General features: G+C 35.2%; 1 protein-coding gene across 14 annotated transcripts in view; it reads right to left on the reverse strand.

Moving 5' to 3' along the window:
• Positions 1 to 1727: 1727 nt before the first annotated feature.
• lap (phosphatidylinositol-binding clathrin assembly protein lap) overlaps positions 1728 to 23039 on the reverse strand; it is a 45723-nt gene continuing 24411 nt past the window's right edge. For 2 of the 14 annotated variants that reach the window (XM_034979987.2, XM_034979985.2), the window contains 12 exons: positions 22605 to 22743; positions 22184 to 22329; positions 21620 to 21794; positions 20325 to 20390; positions 19018 to 19219; positions 17192 to 17332; positions 16063 to 16341; positions 14229 to 14343; positions 11736 to 11835; positions 9299 to 9382; positions 8164 to 8181; positions 1728 to 5104 (listed from right to left, as the gene is read on the reverse strand). In XM_034979987.2, the coding sequence (XP_034835878.1) occupies positions 4994 to 5104; positions 8164 to 8181; positions 9299 to 9382; positions 11736 to 11835; positions 14229 to 14343; positions 16063 to 16341; positions 17192 to 17332; positions 19018 to 19219; positions 20325 to 20390; positions 21620 to 21794; positions 22184 to 22329; positions 22605 to 22743 (1576 nt within the window). In that variant the 3' untranslated portion in view covers positions 1728 to 4993. The remainder of the gene's footprint in view (positions 5105 to 8163; positions 8182 to 9298; positions 9383 to 11735; positions 11836 to 14228; positions 14344 to 16062; positions 16342 to 17191; positions 17333 to 19017; positions 19220 to 20324; positions 20391 to 21619; positions 21795 to 22183; positions 22330 to 22604; positions 22744 to 23039) is intronic. The other 12 variants (XM_034979990.2, XM_034979988.2, XM_069505898.1 and 9 more) reach the window with 9 other exon arrangements.

Genomic DNA, 23039 nt, shown 5'->3' on the forward strand with positions numbered 1-23039 from the left:
AAATTTTAAATACTGTTTATCTTAAATGCTATGACTTAGGTACCTATGTAATAAAACTTTTGTTAATTTTGCAGTTTTTGGTGCGTAAAAAAATGCCAAATCTTTGCTTATTTAGTGGCAGCATTTGCAATGTTGCCACTAATCTCGGAAAGTTGCAATTTAAATTCTTCTTTATTGGAAAATCTCTTAATACTTACCAGCAGCCACGTGAGTCGTGACCACAGAGTACTTTTTACATGTCGTTTACACTTCGGCCGGTTTCTTCTTTAGCAGGAAATCGATAAAATGAAATGCTCTAACGATTCTGTTCCAATGGCACCATAGCAAGTAGCAACCAATCGTCCTACTGAATGCAGCTAACTTATGTGTAATTTTTATTGAATAGGTAGGTAGATTATGCCCACGATATCGTCCGCTGGATATCGGTTTTTTAAAAATCCTGCTAGAACTCTTTGATTTTACAGGTGAATCGCAGCCTATACCTACATGTTGATTCAGGATAAGTTTCTCCACGCCTTTCAGCCAAATCGGTTCAGTGTCTCAAACTTAATATACCTACATACGTAATATTAAAAATAAGATACAAGCTAACCAGTAGCCCTTGTCAGTGGCGATACAATTTAAGTCATTTATATCGACTTACCACTCACCAAACAAAATCAATTTAGAAATTATGGATTCCCGGAATATTTCACTTGTAACACCACAACATGTACCTACCTATCACTGCGCTAGGGAGGTCTTCAAAAGTAACAAATAAGATTAACATACTGTTGGGCTTTTCCAGTGTTAAAAATCTTTATTTTTCTTTGTAAGGTGAAAAAAACAAGATAAACTTTAATTTATTTATTGTTCTATACATATTTACCGCTGTTAATTGCGATTTAACAACACACACACTTTAAGCGTTTGATGGATTGTTTTCTACCTTAATAATGTGAAATGATGATGGGTAGAAAATAGTCCATTTTTAACAAAAATATACATTTGTCTAATAACAGGATAGGTACACAATTTATGTTCTGTCTTAGAAATACAAGATTATAATTTTAAGTTTAAATTAAAACTTCTAGCATTGTAGGTAGGTATATATTTTCTACCATAAAAATACCAATTTAATGACATGTAGAAAACCGATATTTTTGCAAGGTGCATCAACATTTGAGCCATCAATTCTCTTATATTTCTAAACATGACATCCCCTTGTTTTAGCTTACTAAAGAAACTAACTTTCAGACGCCAAATTTTTCAGCTACTTATAAACGTTCATTCCCACCATCATAATTTTGGCCTGTCCCGGTAGGTGAAAATTTAACTGCAGCTAATACTAATAGTATCAAATAGAAGTACAGATAGGACTAAAATGACTTGCTTTCTTCTTTTAATCATATTATAGTTCTCACACTTGCAGATAATGATTTGCCGTTAATTATTCCAAATAGGGCATTTCTACAGAAGTAGGTAAACAATCTTCTTCTACCACTTCTACTTATTTTAATTAACGTCGATCTTGCAAATGTTGAGACTACATCATTAACCACGTCACTATAAATAGTAGGTTTTAGTAGTATTGTCATTTGAATTGGAGGTAAGTACTCGCTTTAATAGTAGAAAGAATGTGGTATCTCTAAATTTTATACTTACATTTGGGTATTCGGGTGAATTTTAAAAAGGCTAATACTGGACCCCAAGGTTTAAAAATAAATAACTAAATAAAAAAACAAAAATAAGGACTTGAATCATTTTATTTATTTCATAAATAAACTAAATCGGATATTTAAAGGCACGACATCTAGCAAATGGGATATTTACATAAAAGAAATAAAACCACAATTGTTAAATAAAATGTACATCTTCGCAATTTCTAAATAAAATAAAGAAAATCGCTCTTAAAATAATACAAAATCGAAAAACCATAAGTCTAGATATTTAGCGAATCCCAACATTTAAACAATATTAGTCGAATCCACTATAAATCACAGTATAAAAATTAAGATATGGCGAGCTGCGAAAAATGACAAACAATGCGGCAAGTCTCATTATAACTTGTCTTGAATTAGAAAGAATCAATACACAATTGAATATTGCACTAAATATTATATCTACGATATAACATTTCTATCAAAAGATTCTGGGTGTTTTGCAAATGATATCAAATATCATTAAATTTAAATATAAACCAAAGACTAAAAATACATTAAATAAGCTATTTAATACTTTGTTACATTCATTAGACATTAAAGGATTATACTTGCAAAATATAGTTTTCTTGTTCTGTGTATGAAATGTACATTAGTGTATTTTTTATTTAAGTGATGTCTAATTAAAGTAGCAAAATATATTTGCACTATTTTAACTATGAAAATTACATTTTATTTACACATCTATAGTGTTATATTGAGGAGTTCTTGAACGTAAAAATGAAATTGTATCCTAAATCTAAGATAGTTTTAACAAACAGCTACGCGTTATACATAATTAGTAAACATTTTCTCTAAACATTAACACCAAATAGATTAAGCATACGCCATTTTCTACCAAATTTCAATTAATGATAAATACCTGTTTATTAAATGGCAACATTTGATTACATTCGTAACTATTGAAATTAAAAGTGAAAAAGGCAAAAACAAATGTTACTAACAAATCATAATAAATCGATAATACTTTTAAATAATTTGCAGTCTTAAAACACAGTATCACGCTATTAATTTTCTACTTTAGCATACTACAATTTTTAGTAGAAATAAAATTCATTTACATTTTATTTAATATAATCAGCGATTAATATTTTCCAGAAACATGAATATAAATTAATTCAAAACTTAACAGTTAAAACGTGCAAACTCTCAAAATTTTCCCCCATGAAAACATAGAACTCAATTATGAGTGCATTTTGATAATAATATTAATGGAAAATAAGACACTATTCTGGCAACACAATAAGCACCTAAGCCACAAAAGAGAGACACAGAAATTGTTGACTATTTAAAACTAGACTTGGAACAACGGCTATCTCACTTTTATCCCTATTAAACCTATACAGAAACGCATCCATGTTACATCGCAATCGTCTGTGTTCAAAATCAAACAGCCATGTTGTAAAATGTACACCCGTAATTTCTAATTTCATAACAATCTAATAAGACTATACATAAGATATATTTTTAAGGACACCACAGATATAATATATATTTATTTTAACATTATATCAAATTTCAGCGTAATATGTGAGTACATTTTCAATGTTTAGGTAAATATATTTTACTTACGTGTGGCATCCTTAATATACCAATATAATGTACAATAATAACGTGAGAAATGAGGAAACAACATTATAATAGTTAATTATTATTAAATATCCAATAAGTATCGACGTTCATAAGTGTAATAATATAGGCTAAATGTCTGTTCTATATTAATATATTAATTTATACACATAATATCGTATAATATAATTCTATAAGATATATGGATATATGTTTTTATTCAAATCGGACTACATAATCCAATAAAGAATTGATTTTAGTACTTATTCCGAATCATAAATGCTGGCTATGTCAAAAGGGTAGGAATATAAACTATATTGGAATATTATTTCAATGTTAACGCAAATTAAATACAAATAAAATTGCAAGAAACTCAATTTTACATTATTGACTCTTTCGAATTTCGGTTGTTAAAACACTAGACATAATATAATGTTACAAAAATCCCGTATTTTAGGTCAGCAAAAGTTTTGCAGAAAATAGCTACCGTAGATTTCTATCTTAGAATCATTTAAACTGAGACTAAAGATAAACAATTTTACAAAATATATGGAATGTGAAGTCGATTCGATGACAACTAAAATAAATTTATCGCTACGCACCATTTCATAAGAAACAAATATTTAATATCTTTACGAAAAATGAGATGATTGGACTATGATTATAAAATTTTCTATTAAAATTATGATAGAGAAAGAGCACAGTTAAGTTGCCTTTAATAATAATGTTCAGTAATACAAACAATAATTTATTATTTAAATTGAAAATTTATTTCATACTATGTAATCAAAGAAATTTTTATTTTGGCATTTGATATTTTACTGCCTATTAAAAAAAACTACTGATTGAAAGAATAAAATTATTTAAAGATCTTAAGAACTTCAATTCTATAACATATTCTAATAAACTATAACTACCTACATGGTTCACAAGTCAGCGGCATATCAATAACATAATATATTGAACCGTTGAAGCAATCTTAGGCTGTATATACAATGCTGAACTACACCGTCACAAAATAACAATACGACAATCACTCAAAAACCCATAAAGTTTTAAAAACGGTTTATTTAAAAAAGTTATTTAGAAATTGGAATCAATATATAAAAATTTTGTCTCCTACATCTTTTGATTCATACTATTTAACTTTTAACTACTAAGTCAAAAATGTATCGAATATTTTCATGAAACTTTTATTGTAACCGTATCGTTGTTTTGTATTAATTTAATGATTTTAATGCAAACATCGTTTTGTTATCTGTGACAAATAACTATCTGCGACTATATTAAGTGAATCGCACGGTTCAATGCTAACTGTACTTTATTATTTATCTGTAAGCAAATGAGCCGTGATGGTTCATGTTGACACTGGGCTGAAATCCAAAAAAAAATGTTTTCCATTTTATTCGGAATATTTTTGACAGTGGTAAAACTACATTCAAATTGAAAATAAATTCCTACCAATTAGTAATTTTGTTTTTAAGCTGGCAACATCTCAACAAAAATGGTGTTTTTTAACAACTAACTGGATTCTAGTTTCTTTGTCCGTGTTGTATATTGATGAATTTCCGATAGCGAACTAACAGAAAATTCAAATCTTAATTTTTCATGTTCAAAAATGTATCTTTGATGTGACACGTTATAAGACAAAATGATGTTAAAAAAATCAACCCAATGCCAACGCAATAGAACTCAATTTATAATATACTACGAAAATAAACAGTTTAACTGAACTGGTTCGTAGGTTGCGGGGGTACGGGCGGTCTCATGGGTTGCATGGCTCCCATCGGCATCATGGGTGTCGCGTTCATACCCATTACCATCGCTGGTTGTTGCTGGAATTCCAAAAAATGCAATTAGAAACCTTACCACAAATCATTGCGTGATTAATTTAATGTCTGACTAGGTATACTCCATCCGCCGAGAGAAATTAGTATGGCGCTCTCTTAGTTACGCAATCCCATACAAATGATAGAGACAAAAATCTCAGTGGGCACTAACTATTTTGAGTCACCAACCAATCACAATTCATAAACTAAACTTTACTTTCTAATTGAATTACGAATGTTTTTTTAAAACATGTTTGTGATCAGCTGGTGTCACAAAATGGTTACCGCCCACTGAGATTTTTGTCTCTACCATTTGTATGGGATTACGTAACAGAGAGAGTACTATACTAACTTCTGTCCGCGGATAGAGGAATTTTCAGACAACATAATATGCCAAGGACAGGATATTGTGCCTAATTCTAAACAAAATTACTTATTTTACATTTATGAACTTCTTGTATAAATAAAACAGTAATTTAAGTAAAATCTTGAAAACTTGTTAGTCCTGTTATAGTAATGTCTTTCAGGAATTCTTTAAGGTTGTGGGACCAATGATAATACTTATATTATAAACGTGGAAGAATCAATAGCATAAGCTACTCATCTATTTGTATAAATTATGTAGTAATTTTGCTATTGTACCTAAAATATTAAAATACATAATATTAAGTTTTGATATATTATGTAATGTGTAATTCATATAATTACCTACATAAATGTGGATTTTGCAATATTTTATAACTTTTATGTATATAATGGGGCCGATTCTCTTGTACTCAATCTCTAAACTAAACTAAATGAACATGTCTAAATATAGTGCTATCCTTTTCCGCAAGCAACATTCTGAAAGGTATAGCAATAGATTTAGACGTGCCATTTTAGTTTACATTAGAGATTGTGTACAACGGAATTAGCCACAATATTGTACTTAGAGCTGATTCTGTTGTACACAATCTCCATTGAAAGGTCAAATAGGTCAAGTCAAGTGCTATGCTTTTCTGCAGGGAGCATTATAAAGCGAGGTTTAGATTAGCAACAAAACTTGCAGAAGTTAACTTCTGCGAGCTATTTCTACCGTGTAAACAATCACTTCCGCAAGTTTTGTAATTTGCTGGACTTGCCGCTAGTCACAAATGTATGTACATGTACAATATTGCTCGTAGTGTAAACAATTCTGCAAAGTACTTGCGGAATAACTTGCAAGAAGTTCTTGCTAGTCTCAACTTCGCTTAAAATAAATAATTTGACCTGACATTTTAGTTTAGTATAGTGATTGTATGCAACAGAATTGGCACATTGTAGCTAATTCTTTTGTACAAATGACAGGTCTAAACGAATTGTTATTCCTTTTATTATTATTATCCTTTTGATTAGAAGGATATCACTAGAATTTAGACCAGTTAATTTAGTTAGAGACTACAACAGAATTAGCCACACTATTTTGAACGAAAACATTTGCCATGAGGAATTTATCTTCTCATGAAGTTGTCGTGCAAAACTTGTATGTTTATAATTAAACTAAAATTCCCAAAATTCTAAAGTTATATGTAATGATCAGAAATAATAATTTCGCTTTTTCATTCAATGCACAGTCAAATGGGATGAATCAATAATAAATTTAATGTAAATATTATGTATCGGCCGCAAGCGTATATCACTGTAAAACACTCTTTAGTATATTCCTGAAGAGTTTAATATTTTTCATACTAAAATAATTTAGAGACTAACTGAATGACACTAGGGTCTCCAATTACTTCCCAAGAAATTACTTGGGCTATCCCAAGTACATTTCTTGGGAAGTAATCGCATACTCGCTCATAGCCCAGAAACAAAACTATTTTTGTGCTACGAGCGAGTATGTAAGTGCAACGGATAGACAGCCGACATAATATATAATTTTAATCCCTGCGCAAACTGTGCGAGTGTTTTGTGCGAGCCAAGAGAGCGTTGCTGAGTGATGGCTCTTGTCGCTGCGACAAATTATAATTTCTTGCCGACATATTATGCACCACTGCACAGTCGGCGATCAACAATTAATAATTTCTATTTTCTCCTTTATTGCCACGGATACATTAATTTTAAGTACCTATACATTTCTTGAGCGATAAAATAGTCGATAGCTAATCGCTTCCTCGTCGGCGCGGCGGCGGTGGGACAAGTGCCATCAAAATCAAATAATTTATTCAAAATAGGTAATAAGTTACACTTTTTAATTGTCAGTTGTTGGATTTGTAAGATATAATGGTGATAATTTTTACGCAAACTTTAAACTAAAGCTACGAGGGTTCCAAACGCGCCCAGGTCTCCCCATATTGCATCTATGATCTAGCGCGTTTTTTTAAATGTCCGTTTAAAAAAGGAGTTAAACGGTACCTGATGGATTGACGCTGGTTCCCTGGGAACGGGGACGGGCGCTAATGTGGGACGCAACTTGCGTTGACACATTGGCCCCGTGTCATATCAGGAAGACAGCATCAAGACCGGGAGCCGCAGCAGAAACAGCTGAAAACGGCAAGCGGCGCAAGTATGCCTCTCTTATAGAGAGTTACATTTTTGTGCCGTTTGCCGTGGAGACCCTGGGGCCATGGAGTCTTAGTGCTAAAAATTTTTTACGAGACATTTCACCGCGATTAATAGCCTCAACTGGTGACAGAAGGGCTGGCTCATTTTTTGCGCAGCGGATCAGCCTGGCTGTCCAGCGCGGAAATGCAGCCAGTATTCTTGGCACCATTCCACGCGGTCATGATTTATATAGTAATTAGATAAGGCTAGCTTTAAGTTTTATTGTATTAAAAAAAAAAAAAAAAAAAAGTTCAAAAAAAAAAAAAAAAAAAAAAAAAAAAAAAACAGTTAAACGGTAGGCCTATATACAATTTTGTGACTAGACGCAACAATAAGACTCAAGCATCTATTTGAGTAAATTATATTGTTGGTTTTACAGTTATATACCAAAGAAAAGACGGTGTTATATATGTATGTGTCAGAATGTATATGTGAAGTATGGGTACACATAGACTGGTAGCCATGCCCACGTGCGTGCATCAACACATTCAAAAGTACTTTACCTGTTGTGTGGCCTGGTCCTGTGTACACAGAACACATAAAAATTGTAAATATTTTATATAATATTATATTTTAGGTTAAATATAAAACTAGCTGATGCCCGCGACTAAGTCTTGAGACGTTAAAAGTGTAATATAAATAGTACTTATACTCGTAAATATATATAAAAAATGAATAGATTGGTCCATTCTATAAAAGCTTACAGCTCTTGATTTATCATAATTATCAGAAATATGAGACTGTTTTACGATATATTGATAATAGCATTTTATTACTACCCGTTTCATGTTATGCTATTTTTATATTACCTAGGGGTAAGTTCACAGTAGTTATATTAATTAGATGTATATTTTATACACAAAATTATTTACATAATTCAAATAAATCACGGAAGAATAAATAAGTCTGCTAAAAATGGTTGAGAACTTCAGTACCAATGATAAAAATATGTTCTTAATGATGATGTTTCAATAAGTGTCACATTTTAGAAATAAAAATAGTCCGTGCCTATATGACGATTAAATATTATTAGTTTCGGTCATATAAATTTAATGTAAAATAATTCTCAATGATTATTTATTATTATTTTCATAGCTTAGGTGTGTAACTGTGAAACTACATATTTTTACAGACATCTGGCAAACTATTATACTCTATCTAAGAAGTTAGTATAGGGTTGTCTCTGTTAAAACACACCATAGAATATAATATAAGTAATATATTTTTATTCAAATAAACTTTTACAACTGCTTTTGAATCGTCAAATAATTTGGGTAAATTAATTTACCATTGGTTCGGAATGACATAAAGATGCCAGTGAACATTAACCATTTTGTTTGTGATTGATTGGTGGGTAACTCAAAATGGTTAACGCCCACTGAGATTTTCTATGTCATTTGTATGGGGTTACATAACAGAGACCCCTATACTAACTTCTTTCCGTAGATAGAGTATAGAACATGGTTACGAAATTCCATTGAGTTTGATTGAATGATATTCCAATGTGAAACAAACTACGTTTGTGTGGACAGCGCTTGGGAGCGCGCTAAGGAAACTTCTCTAAACGCGTGTTCTCAACCAAATTGCCAGACTGTACAACCTATTGCAACAAAAATAAAAGAAACTTTAGCAACTTACCAAAACAAAATGCGGGGGATGGTACGTATGGGGTATCGTATGGGGTAATGTATGGGGCATTGGTGGTAACATCATGCCGGGACCCTGCAAAACGCAAAATAAAAGGGTGCTGGCATGCTACGGGAATGCAAATAAACTGAGTAAACAAAGAAATATTTTTTTGGGTTGTAACGAATATGCGGAATCGAAAAACTCGATAAAATAAAATAAATCTAAATACAGGGTGCAACCAGAACGCTAGGAAAAACTTAGCGTTATTGTTATACTACCTAAGCATGATCGAATACCAATAACCATTTGCCTCATTTTGTAGTTTTAGTGATTTAGTATTTTTCAACCCCGCAATGTATAGCGTGCAAAACTCGGGTTAATGCCCCGCCTACGACGCGGCATGTACTCCGAGTGGCCTACTTTCGCAACGGTCGTTGACCTCTAGCGTCAGTCAGATAGATGTTTTATTTGCAGTAGATCGTAAAATTATAGGATTTTTTAATATTTTTTATTGTGGTATCATATCAGTAATCATCACTACTATCGCCTGTCTTCGTTTTGCCAGCGTTCTGGTTACAGCCTGTATATAAAAGGAACAAGGTGACTGCCTGATCTATCAACGCACAGTTCAAAATACTTAAATAATAATAATAAATAATAATGGATCGAGCTGAAATTTGGCAAGCAGAAAGCTCTTATGACGTAGACATCCGCTAAGAAAGGATTTTTAAAAATTCAACCCCTAACGGCGGTTTCGCACTCATCCAATCCGAGTCTGTGAAAGTGCGTTCCTTTTTTTGTATGGTATTATGACATGAGCGATACTTTTACTTAAAGTTATAAAAGTATACTGGCACCGATTCCGTTGTCTTTCTCTAAACTAAATTTAGAGTATCTGCATCCTTTTCTTTTTAACAATGCTAAAAAGGGACAGAACATGAACTTTACATTTACAGATTCAGTAAGAAACAGTAGGCTCGCGACTGTGCGCTAAAATCACGGCTATTAGCATCTAAAAATTTAATTTAAAACTGTCAAACTGCGTCTGTCCTTTTCATATTACATTAGTAAGAAGAGTATGCGAATACTCTAAAATAAGGTTGTGCTCAGAACCAGTACCACTTTCTACTTAAAGTTCTCAGCAAAAAGGCAACAAATATTATATTCGTTAGAACCCCCGAAGAAAGGGACAGAAAAAGACTTAGCATTAATGCAACAACAAAAGCGAAAAGAACAGAAAGTGACGGATGAACTAGAGCTGCTAAACAAAACAAAATAGAGGACGATACATTTCAGAGGGCATTACAGCAGCTTTTTACATTTCTTAGCAGCCATTTAAGTTATTGTACAGGTCACGAAACTTGTTATACAAGTTTAAATTTTCATTTCCAGTTCGACAATTCGATTGTTTTGACAGTCGAACATCAAAGTTTCGGTAGACTGACAGCTACAATGTCACGATCGCAATCATCTCCGATTGGTTGACGCTCGTTTACTATTGGCTATAATGTATTGTTGCAACAAGAATACCATACATTCAGCCAATCACAACGATTGCGATTGTAATAATGATTGATGCAGTTTTACCGCAATCGCGCAGCTGATCACAGATTTTTAGATCGACATAATATAATTAGAATGTACGCAATGTAGAGAATTCCCATGTATTGTTAAAAATTAGTAAATTTTACCCCAACCCCTGCTTAGTTGTATAGTAGCTGTTACCAATTTGTATGTACACAAAACTGTTACTGTATATGCGACAGGTCGAGATGGCAATCGGGGAGGGAGCGCCCCGCACGCCCGCAAAGCCCCCGCGCTGACACAGTGCGGACGAGCGTGGCTGAAGTGCCGTGTTAAGTTTCATAAAGTTTTGTGTACCACAGTAATCAGGCTACCACAGGAATAATTAATCTGGCCATTGACTTACTATACCAGCAAAATCTAGAAGATTTTTATGGGCGCTACGCCTAAAGACTCGTTTCATTGTAATTTCATTCAGCTTCACCAACCCGAAATTCGTAAGATGCGGCCCATACGACCTTGTTATCGCGAAATATAGTCGACGCATTATAAACTGAGTCGTCGAGTTATCGGTCTATTTCGCTCGCATTTACCTACGACCTGTAAGTGCGAGCGAAACAGACAGATAACTCGACGACTCAGTTTAAAATGCGTCGACTATAACAATAAAAGATACGAGTGGAAACCCTAACTCCATAAGGGCTAAAGCGCCGGGCAAATCTTTCTTCGAGAAGGTTTCTACGATTTGTTTATTTTTTAAGCAAAGTAAGGAAAACAATTTTTTTTAATTTATAGACTAGCGCTTGGTGACTAATCAGACCTGGTGGCAAGTGATGATGCAGCCTAAGATAGTATAGTAAGTCAATGAATCGGGCCCTAAGGACCTGAAGAACTATGGGTTCTAGCACCCCATAAATCTTACCATAGGGCGGTATCCAGCACCGGTAGTGGCCTGCATGGGCTGCGGGCTCCAGGAGACGCCAGTCTTTGACGCGTTCTTGGGCGAACTCCACTGCATCGGCCTAGCGCCAGACAACCATGCGTGCTTTGGGCTCAACAAGGCTTTAAGTGGATTCCGATCATAAACTGCTACTAGATTTACAATTGTTTAATACCAAAACAAGCTTTTATTTGAGTTAAATTGAATTTGGGTATGGATACAGAATGGCATATTTCACGAACACCGTTTGCGAGTACGGTACAGCACGACAAGGCTCTTTTGGCACTTGAATGACATTGACAGGAGGGCGTAGTTGTAGAACAAAGGCTGCCAGCAAATAAAATCTCCTCAATTTTACGGACTATATTGAAAATGTCAATATCGAATATCGAGTAAGTTTTATCTAATTTTAACTGAATGAGAAATTGGGAAAGCTGGGACTGTTTCCAAATCGAGAAATCGAGAAAGAACAATAAAACCATTTACTTGCAACTTATCATGTTTACGTGCTCAAATACTATATTTACCTAGTGCTAAATATAGTTATATGATGCAGACACATTTATGCTGTATATGTTATCAGGATATTATATCGTGATGTTATGTATATGGAATAGCTCAAATGTTTAACAAAAACAGTGAATTTCAATTTTTTTTACTTAGCAACACAGCATATAAGGGGACAGCGTGACATTTCACAAGATGGCGGCGTTACTTCCGATTTTCACCACGCGCTAAAAGAGCCTTGTCGCGCCATGTACATATTGTTATAGTCGTGTGTCCGACGTTTACTAATTTAAAAAAATTTGGTTACCTAATCCTGCTATTCTAAAACCAAATAGATATTTCCGAGACAGTGTTGAAATAATGGCCAACATTAAAACCAGATGGAAAAGACTTTTCCAGCGCCTCCAGAGTTGAAGTAAGTTCAGATATACAACCTAATTTTAAACGAAATAGAATCTAGAATCAAGTAGTAAAATTAAAATGTCCACTTAAATCCTTTTGAACACACTAAACTAATAAAAAACACACGTGAAAGCATCTACATACATACGTCCAATCTGGGTGTACAGAAAACTACGAAATTTTGTACAAGATGCTTAATAAAAATTCATAAAAACTATGTGTCTACTTACAACATCCTGACTACAATATTTAATTTTTGTATAAGAAAATTATATTAAACAAAAATTATGAAATGATGGTCAAAGATTTTTTTTTAGTAAACTAATTGACTGGTGGAATTTCTGAAAATACTGAGAGAGAGAAGCTGTATAGTCGACATGGCAATCGGGGTGGGGACGCCCCGCACGCGCCCGGTGCGGGATAGCGCGGGCGTTGAGCGGGTGTGCCCCCGGCAAAGACTCACCTCATACCCCGAGTGCCATGTCGAAATGTCAAATCTTAAGTTTTAGACCCAGGTTTGAGCTGTACGTTATGTCAGTCAGTCAGTTTCTCCGTTTTTATTATATAGACTCTATATTATAAAGTCTAGATAAGACCTGCAGCTTCGTCCGTGTGGATCGGGATAAAAAGTAGCTTATGTCTATCTCTGGGACGCAAGCTATTTATTTACTAAATTTCGTAAATGGGACGTAAAAAGACAGATACACTTTTGCATTAATAATATTGGTATGGATATTAGCAGATTTTATCACCGGATTTAGAAAATTGGGTCGACAATTCTGGAAATATTTTAACAAATGCATGCCCAAATAATAAAGTATGTTGATGCTTTCACCAATGTAAATGACAATTTATATTAAAAAACAGCTCAAGAACAAAAACTGATTCGGTAATGATTTTCAAAATGGTGTCACGATCACGTAACTTGACGATAATTTTTTTTGAAAAAATCTCTAACTACTCAAGTCAAACTTTAACTCTGAGATGCTTTATCATGAACAAAACATCTGTATTTCATTTCCGAAAATCCCATTTCACTATTGCAACAACAAAAACTCAAACATGCCTAATATTCCAAGTCCAAAAAATTTCGCAAAAGAAAAATTAAGTGGCATCCTACTTAATACTTCGAAAATGGTCAATATAATCTTGAGCTTTTCGAAAAACAAATTTTTCTTGGCTAAAAAATTTCAAAAAGACGTTCACTAAAATTTTTCAGTGTAGATATCTCCATCTCAAAATCAAGGACTCCAAAAATGCAATAATTTTAGAAGTGGTGTTTCTGGACTTGAAATATTTGTGCTATTCAGTTGTAGACAGTTCCTTAGCAAAAATAAGTTGACAGATCTAAAAAGTAATTTCTTTTTATCATATTTTTACGGAAAAGGATAGCATTACTTTAAGACCTGTCAATTTGTTTTTTCAGATTGTGTACGACCATTAGGACAAATTAGAAAATGTAAAAAGTAACATTTTGTAAATTTAAAAAAAAAATTGGGATTTCCGCAAATTATACTAAATAACGTGACTCAAAATTAATCATTCGAAATAGTGTATGTTACTTACTTTTGAGCACTCGCAGTTTTGTTTATGGTGAGATTGTTGGCGAGCTGAGCGAGTGAGGAGTCGAGGTCACCTGTGAGCACTTTGCCTGGCTGTGTTGGCTGTTGCGTTTGTTGTCCTGCAACATTGTTGTCACAACACTGTTTTGTTGATTGCGATTGTCGTAAAAGGTTCACATGTATTTTCTATACCATTTTATTTTATAAGAACAGGCTATATGAAATTTGCATAGAATAGAAAGAACAGAAAGATGTAAAGTAAATATTGAGAAATCTGTGACGGATCTTCTACACAGATCGTTTCTTGATGAGGTGAGGTAGCCAAAATAAGGAATAAAATTATCTACACTGACATAATTCAAAGCTGTTTAAAGTCGATTCACCTCTACCAGCACGTAGCGTGGCAGAAACAGCAAAAGCACTATTATTAATACCTACCGGTAGACGTTGACAGACACAAAGAGCACAGAGGCAAGTACATAGTTTTTTATTGGTATTTTTTTCCATGTCCAACACCAAAGATCTACTGATAAGATTGTTGTCGGGATTGAAGTAATATCATTAAATTCAATGACAAAATACTTATAAAATGACATAAAAAACACAAACAACACACGGAAAGTAATCTGAAAAAAAAATGTTAACCATCGATTATTAAAAACTATTTTACTATAAACAATTACACATGTATTCAACTATTTACATTACAGGTATTAATGAAATTGTTAATGCGGTGTCAAAACGCGGTGCTATGCTAAACTAATCAACAGTCACTTAAGCGCGTGCCCTGAAAGAAAATATGAAAGCTTACTGGCTACTCCACAAGTCACATTGTACCAGTTTTATGCTAAAGGATTGATTTTAACCGCACCAGTTTAATTGGGTATTTTCCTACTTTTGAATTTGATAAATATTATTACTTTATTATAAACTAGGATAAAAATAATGACGTACGCTGAAAAAAATATTAAAATCCAACAAAGATTTACAAAGTTACAGGCATTTTAATTTTGGAGTGGGAGGGTCTTCTATCCCTTTCTCGCAAAACAAAAATTTGTATGAAACGGCACGAAGCTACTATGGAATTAGTAAGGTGTGACGTCAAATGCTATACCGCTATCTCTGTCTAATCAGAAATATTTAAATGCTTATAATTTTTTGTTATTTGATAGTTTTAATTAGTTTTTTCAGTTTACGTCATTATTTTTATCCTAGTTTGTAATAAAGTAATAAAAAAATTGGAGTCAAATACCCATTTTCGAAGGTGAAATACATTTTTATGTACAATCTTTTTCGCTTAGTGTTCCATTGGAAGTATGGAGTTCACTTTTTCAAAATGAGTATTACTTTACAGTAATCAATATTTAGGCATGGCTAATACATCCTTGATACTCCAAAATCAGGTCACAAAATATTGGACATATTTTTTTGTGCATAAAATTACAAAATAATAATAAAACGAAGTGGACAAAGCCGTTCTCTTTGAAAAAAATTCTTCCAGCTTTACTCGAAACTGAATCATCAAATATCAACTGTGGAAATTTCAAAAATTAGAATTCCCGCGGGACTTTTGAAAAATCCGACCTTATTTTTAATTTTAACATTACACTTTCATTCTGTTGTATAAGGACAAACCTCTGTACAAAATTTCAGTTTTTTAGATAAAATGGTTTGGACTGGGCGTTGATAAGTCCGTCAGTGAGGACTTTTCTTTTTATTATATGAGATAAAAGAACTAAAAGTATAGCAGAACAAAATCCCATCAACCCACAGAACATAAAACTGGTCATCATCATCAAAAAAAAAAACACCAAAACATTCCGTAACATATATCGAACCCATAGCAGCCATCGGCATCATCGGTTGCCTCGCTGGGGAGCCGAACATCATCGGTTGAGACATCGGCATGTTCATGACGTCACCGAACGGCATTGGTTGCGGCTGTTGGGTAATCGGCTGGGGCTGTTTAGCTGGAGAGCCTCCGAGCGACATTCGCATGACATCCTCAAGGTCGTCGAAGGCGGATTTGGGTTGGACGTTTGGGGGCGGGGGTCTGGCCGGGGAAGCGGTTATCGGTTGGGTCGGGTCCCCCATGCCCATGAATGGGTTCGCGGAAGCTTGCACAATAATTTTCAATTAAATATACACGGCTACTTCTTAATTACCATAAAAATTCTTAGGGCAAATACAGAAAAAAAAATCAGGAAAAATGTGCAGAGCGTCTTTTTTTAGTTTCTTTTGTTTTTAAAGTATGAGTGGACACAACAAAACAGCAATAGCATTAACAATATTTTGACTGATTATATTTATTAACTATTTTTATTGACATTAATTTTTTCGTAAATTAGTTTTTTTAAACTGCATAAGTTATGTTAAGTATCGAATTCTGACTAAGCAGTTTTATGGTAATTAAAAATTTGTGGTGTAGATACAGTTAACATCGGAATCCAATACTAAAAAATATACTTAATACTATTTTTTACAAAATATGATACAATTGTCCCAACACCATTAAGAAGAATGTGAATTGGAGAGAGGTTGCCATGTGCGTTTTCCTTTAAAAAAATACTTTCAGGAAAATTTTATATTTTTTATACTAAGGGTTTCATTAATCGACAAAATATTTACAATTGACTGAATTTTATAATAATTTCATAAAAGCAATTTGCATACTAAAACAGTTTGCGAATAACGCTTAACTAAGATTTCTTAATACTCTTTATACCCTTTGTAATTATCTAAACACACGAATTCAAATACGTTTCGATCGATCATGACCCGGATATTTATCAAAGTTGTTTTCTTTCATAACGACACTTAGTTTGACTACTTTTTGATTTGTACCGCTTTAACAGGCTGTTAGTTTAACAGCCGTACCCAGAGTCGCTAATCGTTACTTAAGATTGAGTTAAAGCCTCTTGACTCACATGACAACCTCAAAGCGATCTACAATAGAAAGCCTCTCACCTGCGGTGTCATTGTTACTGAAAACGTTAGTGAAGTTAGCCTCGGACACGAACGAGTTGGGTTGTGATGCAGCTGGCGCGGCGGGGAACGCGGCAAAGCCATTGCTCTGCCACGCGGGCGATGCCGTGGTCGCAGGCGCCGCTAGAAACGTGCCCAAGTCAATACGAGTGCCTATCTAGCCCCTTTCTCCTCTTCTATCCCTGACCAATAAGCTTATTTAAAAATTGTTGTATACTTTTAAATAGTTTATGTCTAGAAGGGGCATCCCATAAATTTCGTATGTTGATAATGGTCCTAAATTATGAGGAGCCTAACTAGCCTCTGACATGAACGAGTTAAATTGCTCTGCCACGTAGGCAATGCCCTGGTCGTAGGCGCCGCTAGAAACGTGCCCAAGTCAATACGAGTGCTCATTTTTCTCACTTCTAACCCTTTGACCAATAAGCTTAATCTAAAGTTGTTTTATACTTTGAAATGGTTTATATCCCGAAAGAGCACCCCATAATATATTTATACTGATAATAACGGTCAAACATTCTTCGATTAGTGAATCATATGATATGTAAATAAGGCAAGGCAAGGGCGATCATATTAAATGGTTTTGTTTAGGAATGGCATCCCAAAGTAAATTTATACTGATAACGGTTCAACGTTTATCGAATTATGAAACACCAATTAATAAACTAGTCCATAAGACCTGTTGCTGGTCATAAAAGGCCACTGTATGTATTACATGAGTTATAAATTCTAGAAAATATATCGCACTTAAATGTTATTAGTGTTTTAGTTACATATTGTGGCTAATTCCGTTGTACACAATCTCTAAACTAAACTAAAATGTCACGTCTAAATCTATTGCTGTCCCTTTCATAATGCTGCTTGCGGAAAAGGATCACACTAGATTAAGACCTGTTAATTTAGTTTAGTTTAGAGATTGTGTACAAGAGAATCAGCCCCAATTTTAGTTTTAATATCTACTGTTTTAAAAGGGATCATAATATGAGTTTCAAATTGTTATTAATCGCATGTTCTGTTACTATTACCACACTCTTGACACTCCATATATTACTCTACTAGATTTCTACCGGAACACCGGCCTGTCCGCACACGATTTGCGTGTAACGGTAGAGCTGAGGTCTGAGCAAAGTCAATTGAGCGTGAAAAGGACAACGCGCAACAACAGTGCTTCTCACTCGCGTGACAACAATGTGACAACCGAGTAAAGCCAGCGCGGCAGTACCAGTAGCCATGCCATTACGTTGCGGGCAACGATGAATTCGCGGGAGGGTTTGTTAGGATTCTGTGCTATTACTGTTTAAACGTAACATCAGGAATCAGGATAGATTATAGGCATATTATATCACCCGAGGACCTTTTTTCACTATGGTCCATGAAATGTTTTATATCTTAAGAAAAGTGTGCATATTTTACAGTGAATAAGTGCATTATTAGGTGTCCTCTTTCAAGCGATTTCGGACATATTAAATTGGATTCAAATATGTACAAAATTTAGTCATGCCTAAAAGTACCCTTGTTTATCCTTAAAAATATTTTTCAAAGAATAGGATGGCAATACTTTATTGTTAATGCGAATCAGGACACTGGACTACCTAGTGTGGATGCCATCAGATAATGTTAAAATTGACAAAACTGTTTTGTTAAATAAATATTTTTCATTTTTCATTTTCACTTTTAGACGTGTAAATTGAGTTTAGTTTAGAATTTGTGTAAAATCTAAACAACCTTTGCAATATTAGGAGATAAATCGCTATGTACGTGCCCGTGGATTTTCGACGTTTCTCTATTGTACATATAAATCGACATACCTCCAAACATATCAGCAAACGGGTTGCCCAGAGCCAACAGATCGTCCGATGCCTTGCTTGTATTGGTGTTGGCCGCATCCGACGGTGTTGGGCCGAAGAGGTCCACGATAGATTGGTTCTGATTTTGCTGTTGGCCTGCTGGTGGTCCGGTTGAAAGGAATGGATTGTTGGCAGCGGAGTTCGTTGGAGATTGTACTTTGTTCTGTGTGGAAGAAGATTGGTTTTTCTTTAATATTATTTTGTTTACTAATACAATAGTCGCTTGTGGCAGCACTGCTTTTCTAGGAAACCATAGATTTAGCCTTTGTTAAATCGGTAAGCTTATTCATTATTAGTTTCCCTCAAAAAATATTTACAGCATGATAGATGAATTTAGTATAACACAATGAGTAAAACACGACCATTGTACACCCTGTATATACTGAATGAAAGCATTATGATAAAACATATACGGACAAACACAAATAATTTGTGCAATCGCAGACAACTCACTGAACGCATATGTGTGAGCGAGAGAGAAATATATTTGCAAGTGCGCGACAGAGATGGAGATATATGTAATGTTTGACATTTTTGGACAAATGACATAAACACAACACAGTCGAAAAGCATACCCCCTAACAGTGGTTTCAGATTAGCGTTCTTTGCTTTTTAAAAAAGCCCGGTTTTGTACGCGCGTAATGCGTACCAGTGTCCGCTTGAAGGTAGATTTCTAGACGAAGCCGAACCCTAAAAATGCAGCTCAACATTGGCTGGTGATTTTTTTTCATGTTTAAGTTAACTTGTCTTGTTGAAGTTATCATAAATAATATCACTTCGAAATAATGAGAACGTCGCCTTTTTCTTTGCTCTCTCGCGCATTCATAACAGTTCGTTCAACTTTGGCGCTTGCTAGAAACCTTCGGCTTCGGCCAACAGTTCGAGGCCCATTTCGGTCGAAACCGCAGGTTCGGTCGGACACTAGCGCGTATACGCGCGCCTTTAGTCACAATTACATCTCACATGAGCGTAGACAAGCTTATGACCTAAACGCGCGAGCCGTTTTTTAGTCAGAATTCATATGTCTACTGACTGACCCACTGATTCGAGAGAACACGCTAGAATGAACGCGTACACGTACGTGAATTCGATTTATTGAAAGCCCGAAATGTAGGGCGCGTGTAAACGCCTATGTCAAAACAAGCGTGAAACTTCCAAAAAAACGCTATTCTAAAACCGCCCTAGCACCAAATCCCAAGCTCCGATCTCGGACGACCAACATAGGAGACGATTTACAAAGCGTATCCCGTTATCATGAGAAATCTTACAAATCTCTCCGCTATGACGTTTACGTCTTCTTCGCCAGTGATGGCGTCCCCTTGGAATAATTGCACCTGTGGAAGATTGCGAGCTATGCTTTAGATAAAACCTAGCTTGTAGACAATGGTACTGATTCTGAGCGCAACTAAGAGTAATCGCATCCTCTTCTTACCAATGTAATAAGAAAAGGACAGACAAACCTAACTTAATTTAGAACTGTCAAACTTCGTGACTTTAACTGCCACTCGCAAGCGCTTAACTTTGTAGCATGCTTCATGCACTAAAATTTAGTCTTCAAGTTTAAAGTTCCTGTTCCGTCCTTTTTTAACAATATTAAAAAGAAAAAGATGCAGATACTCTAAATTTAGTTTAGAGAAAAACCTGAGAATCAACACCAGTGGCGAATGTACGGTTTCTGAACAGAGTATGGTAGCCATACTATGCAGACAGATACTACGAAATCGCAGTTGTAAAAAACCTTAGCTGTAGAAAGTGCTTCTATGCCTGTATGAAGTGCAGTTTCAGATAGAGGGTAAAGATGCCACGAATATTCGGTTACTAACTACTATTCGGTATTCGCCCACTTTGTTTAATATTCGGTATTCGGCCAAATATTGCAAACTATTCGGCCTTTCGGCATTCCGAACCAGTGGTAAATTAAACCTGACTATTCATAAGCACTTTTAAAAAGTTTACATGAATAAAAAACCATTCTATTCTATTCTATTCTATTCTATAATACCATACCGTCATAAATCAATGAACAGATTGCCGTTGGTCGCAGAGTATCCAAATAAAGATGACATCGATGATTCTTCTAGGACGCTGGAAAAAAACATTAGGGTCCATATAGACCAGCTACATACCTTGAACTGGTTCATAGCGACCTCCTCCGCCAACACCTACTGCTTCAAGGAGTCATCAATGAACAGATTGCCATTGATCCCAGAATTTCCGAACGAAGATGGCATCGATAATAGATTCGTGCCGGTTGCCACAGATGCAACTAGATGGCGCTATTCAATAGATAACATTCAATGACGTAGTTCCGATCAAATGTATCGCCGGCAGTACTCGTACTAACGGAATTTTCTGCAATTTGTACTATATAAAGAAGTTTTAAGATACAACCGTCCGCGTCGGCCCAGCTGGCGCTACCGAGCACAACCAACCGCTCGGTGGGAGATCTCCCGTTGGTACAGACGGTCGAGCCTACATACCGCTCCCGTACAGCTCTAATGCTTGCCAAATTTTTCTGGGTGCTGGAAACAAACATTAGGGTCCATATATACCAGCTACATACCTTGTACTGGTTCATAGCTGCCTCCTCTTCAGCCAACACCTGCTGCTTCAAGGAGTCATCAATGAACAGATTGCCATTCGTTGCAGAGTCGAGGCGTGTGGAAGCAGCCGCGTTACCAAACGACGATGACGTTGATGACAAAGCCCCCATTACGCTCGCTACGTTCTTCTGGGCGCTGAAAATAAACATTAGAATGGTTTCGGTTCTACAAAATATCCAAAACGCATGATACCATAGCCGCCATTTTAATTCCGACTGTGACGTCACATGGATCGGTATTGTATTGTATTTTACTAAGAAAACACCGTTGTTTACCAATCCGTGTGACGTCATGACAGCTCTTGAACCTAAAAAGATGGCGGGTAGCGTTTGAAATGCAAAATTTAAATGCATTTTTATTGCACTTATCGTTTGAAAAAAATAATTGTAAATTTTTTGGTAGTTAATTGTCACTTTAGGATCAAATCAAGACACATTTCAAAAAAGGGTAAAATACCCTATTAGGCCACACACCCCTTAATAGACACAGGAGTCGGTCAGTACATGCAGGAGTGTTATGGTCACCTGGCAGTCTGTGTGGGAGTGTTGGCAGCGGATCCCTTCTTGCCCTCCAGACTGGCGAGATGGCCCTCCAGGGCGTCGAGTAGACTGCTCGGCGCTTTTGTCAGGTCAGGGATATCGCCTTTGTCTATCCCTACGTTTTCTGCTACCTGGAATATAGGAAGGATTAATGAATAAGTAACACTTTTACTAAAGGCAAAAAGATACAAAACATCTCACCGTCTGATACTCAACAGCAGCAAAGTTTCATGTGTTGGGTGACTTTTCGACTACCAGCAATAATATTTTTAATATTTTACTAATGATATGGCTGAAATTTGAAATGGAGATAGCTTATATCATGAAGATTTTAAAAGATGTCCACGCGGGCGAAGTCTTAACTTCTCAAAATGAATATGAATGATGAATAAGAAAAGTTACCAACCTTCAGAAACTCTCCGACCCTATCCATTCTGATGAGGAATTTCTTATAGAGATCGAGAGCCTCTCTGGCGTTCTTCTTGTTCATATCGAAGTACTTCTCCAGTAGGTTGATGATTCCGTCGTTGTAGCATGCAAATAACCTGAAAAAAACCCATTATTTTATCGTTATCGTCATCATTTCAGCCTGTGGACGTCGACCGCTGGATGACATGGACCTAAGACTGGGAACACATGATGCGTTGCGGCGCCGCAACGTTGTTATGCCGCAGCGACGCCGTAGCAGCGTTGGACAGTCTGTGAATAAACAACTGCAGGGCGATTGTCTAAAACCTGCATCAATCATTATTACAATCTCAATTGTTCTGATTGGCTGAATTTGTGCGAGTCTTGTTGCAACAATGCATTGTGGCCAATAGTGAGCGAGCATTAACCAATC

The sequence above is a fragment of the Maniola hyperantus genome, chromosome 21, assembly GCF_902806685.2.
Source record: "Maniola hyperantus chromosome 21, iAphHyp1.2, whole genome shotgun sequence".
NCBI lineage: Eukaryota > Metazoa > Arthropoda > Insecta > Lepidoptera > Nymphalidae > Maniola > Maniola hyperantus.